The sequence below is a fragment of the Daphnia pulex genome, chromosome 9 (genome assembly GCF_021134715.1).
Source record: "Daphnia pulex isolate KAP4 chromosome 9, ASM2113471v1".
In the NCBI taxonomy this organism is placed as follows: Eukaryota; Metazoa; Arthropoda; class Branchiopoda; order Diplostraca; family Daphniidae; genus Daphnia; species Daphnia pulex.
The window spans coordinates 1627122-1638270 of NC_060025.1; the positions used below are offsets into that span (position 1 = coordinate 1627122).

Sequence of the window (11149 nt, forward strand, 5' to 3'; positions counted from 1 at the left end):
AAGCGTAAAACAATTAGATTCGAATGTGCTGAAAAGTGAAAACTGAAGTTGATTGGAAACGAAGCCATTAGGCCATTACGTTATCGACGATTTGAAGATCTCCAGCAAACTAGGCACATTTTCTTCAACAACTGCGTCACGTTGCGGTCCTGTCTTTACTGTTATGTTCTAATCGAAACTCTTGGAATCGCAAACGAGAAAGATTATGGCTATCAACGATATTGAAATTGGCATCTTGATCAGGCAGTTGCTTCACTACTTGTGTTTGGGGAGCAGTCCAGAATTGTAAGACAGTTGGTAGTTAAACATCGTTCGTTATAAACTTCTTTTTGAAGCGGCAGTATGTCGTCGAGGCTCTATTAACCGTATGTATGTGTGTGGATTTGCAAATATTGCGGGAGACATTCATAGTGCAATCAGTAAGCCAATATTTTTCTCTCAGTTATACTCCCATCTCAGAGCTGTTGAAGACTCCATGGATTATTTGATTGACCACAGCCCCAAGAAGTGTTATCAGCCCAAATGGTTAGATTTCATAGGACATCTGATGCTGGCTGATGCTGATGCTGGTGTACCACCCATTTCCGAATAACATCTTGGTATGTACACTTTCTGTTTATGTTCACATCGTTTCAATGATTGAATTGGTGTGGCTTTCCATTCAATACTTTTGTTTTGCATCAATCGAATCCATTTCTACACCCTGGAGAAGCAGTGACGTATCAAGCCATATTTTTTCTTCTTGCACTTTGTTTGAGGCAAATTTTACCGAGATACCGGTTAGATCCCTTTAAGACCATAGAAGTCAGGAAGCAATGCATGTAAATTTAGGTCGTTTATAGCTGAAAGCATAGACGAGGGAAAGTTGGCCTACTATTTTCAGGGAAAGTTGCAAGTGAACATATGCAAACAGCAAACAGTGGGAATTACATTTTGTTACGTTTATGTTCAATATTTTCGTATTAGTAGTTGCAAGTCTTCGGATTTTATTCAAGATATTTATATCGTTGCTTAATCTAAAATTCTTTTTAATCTTCTTCAGTGATTTTGATTAACAGTTATTTTCAATGGGGCTTTGTATCGGCTCGATGGTCTAGGGGTATGATTCTCGCTTAGGGTGCGAGAGGTCCCGGGTTCAAATCCCGGTCGAGCCCAAATTGTATTTCTTAAATTTCTATTGTATCACGTTTTAACTAAACATTGAAATCAGCTGTCGATAGCCGGGTCATTTAACTTAATCGTTTGAGCGTCACATGAGATACCGTCGTAAACTTTTTAACGCTTCCTTTCTTCAATCATTCAGGGACCTTTCTGCTATTTTACATTATTAGCTTCTACTGTCGGGGAATAACGAACCACTTTTACGATAATTTAACACAATCGTCCGTAGGTCTACCTACTGGCTTCAACTTTCAAGATACTTGTCACCAGTATTTAAGATTTTCGTCTTTTTGATTTCCTCTGCTTTCTCTCTGGAAAAAACGATAGACCTAATGTCTGTATTGTCCCCAGAATTTGGGCCAATCATTACATCGTAGGTAGAACACCTGTCTGTGTTTGTATGGTACAAGAACTTCAAACTGTACCACAAGACGTAATCTTGCTGTTGATGTACGGCTCGATGGTCTAGGGGTATGATTCTCGCTTCGGGTGCGAGAGGTCCCGGGTTCAATTCCCGGTCGAGCCCTATATGCTACATTTTTGTAGTAAAAAAAACGTTTTGCATTTTCGACATTCTTCAATCATTTATATACTGTCTTGGGCTTCTTTGCAATCCTAGTTGATTCGACCTAATAGTTGTTATAAGATCTGGCCTTGTTGTACAGACAAGACAGTCACGAATAATGCCCGGTTGCTGATGAAGACAGCTGCTGAGGGCTTTTTAAAATAAAACAGTAAATAAACATTTACCTTAAGTTGGTTTAGGGGATTTGTTGTAATTGTTTAAATAAGAAGCTTTCGATGTAATTTTGGGCCGTACAATTATTATTTAAGCGATCTGTTTGTTGCAAAACCCACATGCGATGTAAAACAGCTATCACGTTTTTGAAAAACCGCATAATTTGTTTTCTTTATCAGATAGAGAAATTTCGAGCTACTTATTGGAATCCCATTTCTTCTGTCAGTCGAAATTTTCATTTTGTGTAAACTAAGGTGTAACGTAAACTTCATTCGCTATTAAATTTGTTCCTTGTCGGCTTCAACGAGGTTGTTGTTTTTTGCGTTGGGTTGGTTGGGTGCTAGTGAGGTGGGGTCAGCAGTCAGCTGTATATAACGTGACCAATCAGAGTGACGTCGCTTCCTCAATGATTTTTATCATCCAAAACGCTTTCCTATTGCTTTCCTAAACTTTTGATAAGCATCTAGAGTTGTAGGTTCTGTGGGGTTATGAGTGTCGACTGATCCAATGTCGCGATCTCAAATTTATTCATTTATAACATTTCGTTTTGAGTGATATCGAAAGACGCCAACTGCTTTTTTATATCTTGGCTTGGTACGCAAATGTGACAAATGATTCCTCACCTTGTTTCTCACCATAACCAAAATTGTTGTAAAAGAGTGAAATGAAACTCGATTGTAAATCATGGTTCTGGCCCAGTTTTACTGCTCGTTCGTGTTGATGTGCTTTCAACTGCTGAGGAGCGACATAAATGTGATGGGCGAAAGAAGGTGGACACGAAAGAGGAGAAGAGCTGAAAAGAGATTTGAATACATATCCTCTATTATATCGAAGTCCTTAAGCAATCATAGGGAATATTTTTTTTAACCATAGCCAATAATCGTTTTATTCTTTTAAACAGATTTGGAAACACAAAGGTTATTAATTTCGTTTTTGTGGTCAATGGAGTGTACTTTGGTTACCAGTTGAAGGTCGCGGGGAACATTACGTAAAACTGTCAATGCGGTGGTGTAGAGGTTGGGTGAGAACTGGACGTGCTGCATCATTATCAAGCAGGTACAAAAGCCGCAAGCCCGCAAGGCTCAGCCATTTGGTATTCATTTTGATTTTGGTTTTTGTAGACCCATCCCCAGCAACGTCAACCTAATAAAGAAGGAAAGGCCAGTTTGCATTTCCTTCATTTTCGAAGGTCACGGAGATCATTTCGTAAAACGTGCCATGTGACGGCGGAGAGGTTGGGTGAGAACGACACGTGTAACATCATTATCAAGCAGGTACAAAAGCCGCAAGGCTTAAGAGAGGGGTCAGGGTGAGAAAAAGTCCTATAAAAGGAGAGAGAAGAGACGATAGAAATCAGTCGAGTGAGCATCTCCGACACGGCAACAACTGCAGCGCTTTATTTGTCACCAACTGCCTTCTTCATCACATTATCAATTCGTAATCATGGGTAAATATTCTGTTTATTTTTACATGAAGTTTTATATCAATTGCTATTTTTTTCTGTGTGTTAATATGCCAGTAATTGTTGAATAATAGTGTTCTATTATGTACTGTCTAGTTAACTATGGAGTCGTGCTGCTGTTTGGTTTCGTGTCGTTGATGGCTGGGTCGACCACTGGTGTACCGATGTCTCCTGGGTATGGCGGGTACCAAAGCACAACCTACGTTGCTCCAGCTTACTACACCGAGGCTCTCAAGTACTACACTACCAAGGCACCGGAGTACTACACGACTACGTATGTTGCCCCAGCCTATTACACCGAGGCTTCCAATTATTACTCAGCTCCCAGCTACTACACCGAGGCTCCAACTTATTACACCACCAAAGCGGCTGAATACTACACCGAGACGACCAAGTACTTCACCACCAAGGCTCCAGAGTATTACACCACAACTTATGCTGCCCCGAGCTACTATACCGAAGCCCCGAAGTATTACTCTGCCCCGAGCTACATCACCAAAGAGCCCGAGTACTACACCAAGGCTCCGGAGTACTACACGACTACGTATGCAGCACCAGGATACTACGCCGAGGCTCCCAAGTACTACCCCACCAAGTCACCAGAGTACTACCCGACTACGTATGCCCCAACTTACTACACCGATGCTCCCAAGTACTACTCTGCACTCAGCTACTACACCGAGGCTCCAGTTTACTACACCACAACCTTCGCTCCAGCTAGCTACTACACCGAAGCCACCAAGTACTACACCGAAAAGGCCGAATATTACACAACCACGTACGCTGCCCCAGTTTACTACACCGAGGAACTCAAGTATTACTCTGCTCCAAGCTACTACCAAACCGAGGCTCCTGTTTACTACACCAAGGTCCCTGAGTATTTCACTACAACCTACGCTGCCCCCAGCTACTACACTGAAGCTCCTAATTACTACACTACTAAGGCACCTGAGTATTACACCGCAACCTACGCTTCTCCAGTGTACTACAAGGAGGCTCCTAAATACTAGAACCGGAATTTCTGTTTTATTTGTTGGTGTTCAGATTTGTCGGTCATATATTTTAATAGTTACTAGTCACTGGGAATTGTTGATCTTTAATGGGAAATAAATTTTTTAATGCGGGTAATCATCTTGTACGACTTATCTTACCTATCTTACCACCTTCATTCCTTTTAACATTGCGAAGTGATCTGATTGTTTTGGAACTTTCCTATTTTCACATGTCCAGTTGCTGTGCAAAAGGACATATCCTGATGCTTGAACGAATTTCATATCAGGGTAAGTTGCGTAAATATTAGATCTGTTTCGGTAGCTAAGTTGGCGTAACAAAGATGTTCATGGAAGATATTGTGTTCGGTTTCTCATAGAAGTTTATTGAAGAATTTGGGAAATGATCAGTCACTTGACTCGCACTTGAATATAACTTATGTAAAACTTCAGGGTTGTAAGAAATATGCAGGTGTTAAACATATTTATAAGACACAGCAAACAGAAATTTTAAAAGGAATTGCTTTATTTTCCCACCTCCACCCACAATTCCACCACATTTTACAGTCACATACATACATACACTTAAGTTAACCCGTTGGCTGCCACGCCATACAACCCGTAGGTTGTTCTCTACTCTCTACGCGCCATGTCTGAAGGATCCATGACCAAGGTGGGACTTGCCATTACTGACAAGTCCGGGGTGACAGGGGAAGATGGAATGCACGCTATTAGGAGGCCTCTAGGAGGCCCGTGCTAAGGAGGTAGGGGGGAACAAAGGCGTGACAGTCAACGGGTTAACTAACACAAACGAAAACATTACCAACAACAAATGATGATCCTCGCTGACATTTTGGAGATACCGGCGAAGTTTTGGAGTCCATCTTCTCGACGTTTCCTCTGAACGACCTGAATAAAGAGAAAACAATCTTATTAAGTGACATGCCAATAAAAGTTAGATTATACAGATAGAAACAATAATCAGGTTTTTAAGCTCAAAGATTTAAAGATGCAATTTTATTAACTTAAAACCAAGCTTGCAATATTGAGAACTGTAAATAGAACAAAGCTCACTTGCTATTTTTTTTAAAAAATTCCGGAAGTAAACCGGAAGTAACCACAGCGCCTCAACCATTGAGCTGTCGTCAAATTAAACCACATATTCGTGATCTCCATGAAATTTGGGGTCGATTAGGTGTGGTTTAAACGAAATCCAAAATTTGGCCAAAATCGAGAATTTTCCTGAACTATAGTTCAGGAAAATTTTCAAAACCGGAAGTACGAAAACGTACAAAAAAATACATGAACTTTACTACAAATTTGTCGAGGATCACGAATTTGTGGTTCTTTTGTGCGTCAGATCAATATTTACTAAACTACTGACAGAAATGAGAAAACCGGAAGTAAAAAAAAAAAACACATTTTTAAAAATCTAACAAGTGAGCTTTGTTGGGGGAGTAGTTATCGTTAGTTATCACTAAATATTTCAACAAAATAACTGCCAATAAATGTTTAAAAAGATGTGCAAAGTAACTGAAACTGACTGTTTTGACAGCTGACAATTATCAAAAAGCCATCTAGCGTTAGAAAAAAAGAAACGTCCAAGTAAAACTTCGTTTAAGCGTAAGAAGGGCCTGATTTTGGAAACTATTACACAGACAGAGTCTAACGCAACTAGACTATTGGTAGATAACCTACGAAGATAAGTCAATTGTTGGGTACCTGGGCATAATCCGTGGTGAGTGACTGCAGGTGTGTCACAGCAACTGAAGTGAACTAACTCGCCAGTGAAGCAGCAATGAAGCACTGAAGCAGTGAAGCTGGATGAGCGTACGTCTTGAAAATAAGGATGGAGCAGAACGTTGGTGGAAGTCCCTCTTCTGTCATGGACAAAATCCACCATTCAATTGCTCAAGGATGTCCGTGGGGATCTTGCCTGCTCTGTAAAAAAAATGTGTTGCAATGAAAATATAAAAATTAAAAAAGCATATTAATCTTTACCTTTTCTAAGAAGCACAGTGAAATGTTCACGATGAAAAAATGGTAAAAATGGAATTCACAGCAACCAACAGTATTACTCCTCAGGTGGGATAAATTTCCTGACGATAAAGAAATTTTCATGAAGTATTGCAGTAGCGTGGTGAAAAGTTATATTGATGCTTACCTTTATCATTTGGGATATAATTTAGTAACACATTTGACGTAGTGTGGTTGGTGTGGTTGCAGTAGTGGGAAAATACCTTATCTCCTTACATTTGTATTCCACTCTATGTGGGCTTCAAACAGGAGTTTTAGGCTTTGGGCAGTATGAGGATCTAATAGATGGAAAGTGACTGAGCGCTAAGTCAACTTGTTGGAATGACTGGCAGCTGACAGTAGCTATGCAAGTATGCATCTAAAATTTGAAGAAATAAGTTGGTATAATAGAAAAATAAGGAAACTAGGTCAAGATAAACCTACATAAGATACGAAGTTCCATTTGGTATTTGAAATCACAGGAATATAAGTATAATTAGCAGCGATTTGTTTTGTTTCGCCCATTTCGTCTCGTTTCATGACATAGGAACAACAAGTAGTAATTGTGCAACTATCAAAAGATTTAAAACTCATTACTAGATGTCGCTGGTGTCGCCCTTGTTGTTGTTACATCATGAAACGAGTCGAAAAGGCGAAACAAATTGTAGCTAATTAATACGTATATTCCTGTGATTTCAAATACTTTACTTTTTGATTTTCATGTAACATAGTTATTCTTGTTCATGAAGCATAGGACTTTTCTGAATCTCACAATTTTGGTGGTGTAACCTGCAACACCATGTTTGTTGTAATGGCTGTTTCTGCTTCTGTTTAGAAGGCAACCCAGCTAGGTAGAGTTTTATTTTTTATAGGTAAATTTGTGTAAATTTGTAAATAACATAGAGAATTTCCTTGTCCCATGCCCACAGTTTCAGAGACATGAAGCATGTGAAGTGAATAACCTGCAATGTGTATGCACATGTACCGGATCTGCTTGATGAAAGTCAAATGCTTTACTAAATTCATCACCCATATGATAAAGGTAAGCATCAATTTTTACCACCTATCACCAAGCTAAGTTACAATACCTCATGACAATTTCTTTAGCATCAGGAAATTTATCTCAACATGATGGAGTAATGCTGTTGGTTGCTGTGAATTCCATTTTTACCATTTTTTCATCATGAACTTTCAGTGTGCTTCTTAGAAAAGGTAAAGATTAATATGCTTTTTTAATTTTTATATTTTCATTGCAACACATTTTTTTTTACAGAGCAGGCAAGATCCCCACGGACATCCTTGAGCAATTGAATGGTGGATTTTGTCCATGACAGAAGAGGGACTTCCACCAACGTTCTGCTCCATCCTTATTTTCAAGACGTACGCTCATCCAGCTTCACTGCTTCAGTGCTTCATTGCTGCTTCACTGGCGAGTTAGTTCACTTCAGTTGCTGTGACACACCTGCAGTCACTCACCACGGATTATGCCCAGGTACCCAACAATTGACTTATCTTCGTAGGTTATCTACCAATAGTCTAGTTGCGTTAGACTCTGTCTGTGTAATAGTTTCCAAAATCAGGCCCTTCTTACGCTTAAACGAAGTTTTACTTGGACGTTTCTTTTTTTCTAACGCTAGATGGCTTTTTGATAATTGTCAGCTGTCAAAACAGTCAGTTTCAGTTACTTTGCACATCTTTTTAAACATTTATTGGCAGTTATTTTGTTGAAATATTTAGTGATAACTAACGATAACTACTCCCCCAACAAAGCTCACTTGTTAGATTTTTAAAAATGTGTTTTTTTTTTTACTTCCGGTTTTCTCATTTCTGTCAGTAGTTTAGTAAATATTGATCTGACGCACAAAAGAACCACAAATTCGTGATCCTCGACAAATTTGTAGTAAAGTTCATGTATTTTTTTGTACGTTTTCGTACTTCCGGTTTTGAAAATTTTCCTGAACTATAGTTCAGGAAAATTCTCGATTTTGGCCAAATTTTGGATTTCGTTTAAACCACACCTAATCGACCCCAAATTTCATGGAGATCACGAATATGTGGTTTAATTTGACGACAGCTCAATGGTTGAGGCGCTGTGGTTACTTCCGGTTTACTTCCGGAATTTTTTAAAAAAAATAGCAAGTGAGCTTTGTTCTATTTACAGTTCTCAATATTGCAAGCTTGGTTTTAAGTTAATAAAATTGCATCTTTAAATCTTTGAGCTTAAAAACCTGATTATTGTTTCTATCTGTATAATCTAACTTTTATTGGCATGTCACTTAATAAGATTGTTTTCTCTTTATTCAGGTCGTTCAGAGGAAACGTCGAGAAGATGGACTCCAAAACTTCGCCGGTATCTCCAAAATGTCAGCGAGGATCATCATTTGTTGTTGGTAATGTTTTCGTTTGTGTTAGTTAACCCGTTGACTGTCACGCCTTTGTTCCCCCCTACCTCCTTAGCACGGGCCTCCTAGAGGCCTCCTAATAGCGTGCATTCCATCTTCCCCTGTCACCCCGGACTTGTCAGTAATGGCAAGTCCCACCTTGGTCATGGATCCTTCAGACATGGCGCGTAGAGAGTAGAGAACAACCTACGGGTTGTATGGCGTGGCAGCCAACGGGTTAACTTAAGTGTATGTATGTATGTGACTGTAAAATGTGGTGGAATTGTGGGTGGAGGTGGGAAAATAAAGCAATTCCTTTTAAAATTTCTGTTTGCTGTGTCTTATAAATATGTTTAACACCTGCATATTTCTTACAACCCTGAAGTTTTACATAAGTTATATTCAAGTGCGAGTCAAGTGACTGATCATTTCCCAAATTCTTCAATAAACTTCTATGAGAAACCGAACACAATATCTTCCATGAACATCTTTGTTACGCCAACTTAGCTACCGAAACAGATCTAATATTTACGCAACTTACCCTGATATGAAATTCGTTCAAGCATCAGGATATGTCCTTTTGCACAGCAACTGGACATGTGAAAATAGGAAAGTTCCAAAACAATCAGATCACTTCGCAATGTTAAAAGGAATGAAGGTGGTAAGATAGGTAAGATAAGTCGTACAAGATGATTACCCGCATTAAAAAATTTATTTCCCATTAAAGATCAACAATTCCCAGTGACTAGTAACTATTAAAATATATGACCGACAAATCTGAACACCAACAAATAAAACAGAAATTCCGGTTCTAGTATTTAGGAGCCTCCTTGTAGTACACTGGAGAAGCGTAGGTTGCGGTGTAATACTCAGGTGCCTTAGTAGTGTAGTAATTAGGAGCTTCAGTGTAGTAGCTGGGGGCAGCGTAGGTTGTAGTGAAATACTCAGGGACCTTGGTGTAGTAAACAGGAGCCTCGGTTTGGTAGTAGCTTGGAGCAGAGTAATACTTGAGTTCCTCGGTGTAGTAAACTGGGGCAGCGTACGTGGTTGTGTAATATTCGGCCTTTTCGGTGTAGTACTTGGTGGCTTCGGTGTAGTAGCTAGCTGGAGCGAAGGTTGTGGTGTAGTAAACTGGAGCCTCGGTGTAGTAGCTGAGTGCAGAGTAGTACTTGGGAGCATCGGTGTAGTAAGTTGGGGCATACGTAGTCGGGTAGTACTCTGGTGACTTGGTGGGGTAGTACTTGGGAGCCTCGGCGTAGTATCCTGGTGCTGCATACGTAGTCGTGTAGTACTCCGGAGCCTTGGTGTAGTACTCGGGCTCTTTGGTGATGTAGCTCGGGGCAGAGTAATACTTCGGGGCTTCGGTATAGTAGCTCGGGGCAGCATAAGTTGTGGTGTAATACTCTGGAGCCTTGGTGGTGAAGTACTTGGTCGTCTCGGTGTAGTATTCAGCCGCTTTGGTGGTGTAATAAGTTGGAGCCTCGGTGTAGTAGCTGGGAGCTGAGTAATAATTGGAAGCCTCGGTGTAATAGGCTGGGGCAACATACGTAGTCGTGTAGTACTCCGGTGCCTTGGTAGTGTAGTACTTGAGAGCCTCGGTGTAGTAAGCTGGAGCAACGTAGGTTGTGCTTTGGTACCCGCCATACCCAGGAGACATCGGTACACCAGTGGTCGACCCAGCCATCAACGACACGAAACCAAACAGCAGCACGACTCCATAGTTAACTAGACAGTACATAATAGAACACTATTATTCAACAATTACTGGCATATTAACACACAGAAAAAAATAGCAATTGATATAAAACTTCATGTAAAAATAAACAGAATATTTACCCATGATTACGAATTGATAATGTGATGAAGAAGGCAGTTGGTGACAAATAAAGCGCTGCAGTTGTTGCCGTGTCGGAGATGCTCACTCGACTGATTTCTATCGTCTCTTCTCTCTCCTTTTATAGGACTTTTTCTCACCCTGACCCCTCTCTTAAGCCTTGCGGCTTTTGTACCTGCTTGATAATGATGTTACACGTGTCGTTCTCACCCAACCTCTCCGCCGTCACATGGCACGTTTTACGAAATGATCTCCGTGACCTTCGAAAATGAAGGAAATGCAAACTGGCCTTTCCTTCTTTATTAGGTTGACGTTGCTGGGGATGGGTCTACAAAAACCAAAATCAAAATGAATACCAAATGGCTGAGCCTTGCGGGCTTGCGGCTTTTGTACCTGCTTGATAATGATGCAGCACGTCCAGTTCTCACCCAACCTCTACACCACCGCATTGACAGTTTTACGTAATGTTCCCCGCGACCTTCAACTGGTAACCAAAGTACACTCCATTGACCACAAAAACGAAATTAATAACCTTTGTGTTTCCAAATCTGTTTAAAAGAATAAAAC

The 11149-nt window shown here is 40.2% G+C and overlaps 2 protein-coding genes, 2 long non-coding RNA genes and 2 other non-coding genes across 6 annotated transcripts; 4 read left to right on the plus strand and 2 right to left on the minus strand.

Moving 5' to 3' along the window:
• Window positions 1-447: 447 nt before the first annotated feature.
• LOC124202262 (extensin-2-like) lies at window positions 448-4490 on the plus strand. The gene is made up of 4 exons (XM_046598566.1): window positions 448-599; window positions 2802-2956; window positions 3022-3347; window positions 3459-4490. Exons 3-4 carry the CDS (start codon window positions 3344-3346, stop codon window positions 4370-4372), a joined length of 918 nt encoding a protein of 305 aa, XP_046454522.1. The 5' UTR covers window positions 448-599; window positions 2802-2956; window positions 3022-3343; the 3' UTR covers window positions 4373-4490.
• Trnap-agg lies at window positions 1083-1154 on the plus strand. Its single transcript has one exon. It is a non-coding gene; the product is annotated as a tRNA-Pro (tRNA).
• Trnap-cgg lies at window positions 1616-1687 on the plus strand. Its single transcript has one exon. It is a non-coding gene; the product is annotated as a tRNA-Pro (tRNA).
• A 1920-nt stretch (window positions 4491-6410) lies between the features above and the next one.
• LOC124202264 lies at window positions 6411-6925 on the minus strand. The gene is made up of 3 exons (XR_006878026.1): window positions 6812-6925; window positions 6516-6746; window positions 6411-6450 (listed from the first exon to the last, which is right to left on the minus strand). It is a non-coding gene; the product is annotated as an uncharacterized LOC124202264 (long non-coding RNA).
• An 81-nt stretch (window positions 6926-7006) lies between these two features.
• On the plus strand, window positions 7007-7512 carry LOC124202263. The gene is made up of 3 exons (XR_006878025.1): window positions 7007-7218; window positions 7297-7409; window positions 7475-7512. It is a non-coding gene; the product is annotated as an uncharacterized LOC124202263 (long non-coding RNA).
• A 1929-nt stretch (window positions 7513-9441) lies between these two features.
• Window positions 9442-11027, minus strand: LOC124202273 (extensin-2-like). The gene is made up of 3 exons (XM_046598581.1): window positions 10976-11027; window positions 10585-10910; window positions 9442-10473 (listed from the first exon to the last, which is right to left on the minus strand). Exons 2-3 carry the CDS (start codon window positions 10586-10588, stop codon window positions 9560-9562), a joined length of 918 nt encoding a protein of 305 aa, XP_046454537.1. The 5' UTR covers window positions 10589-10910; window positions 10976-11027; the 3' UTR covers window positions 9442-9559.
• Window positions 11028-11149: the final 122 nt, after the last annotated feature.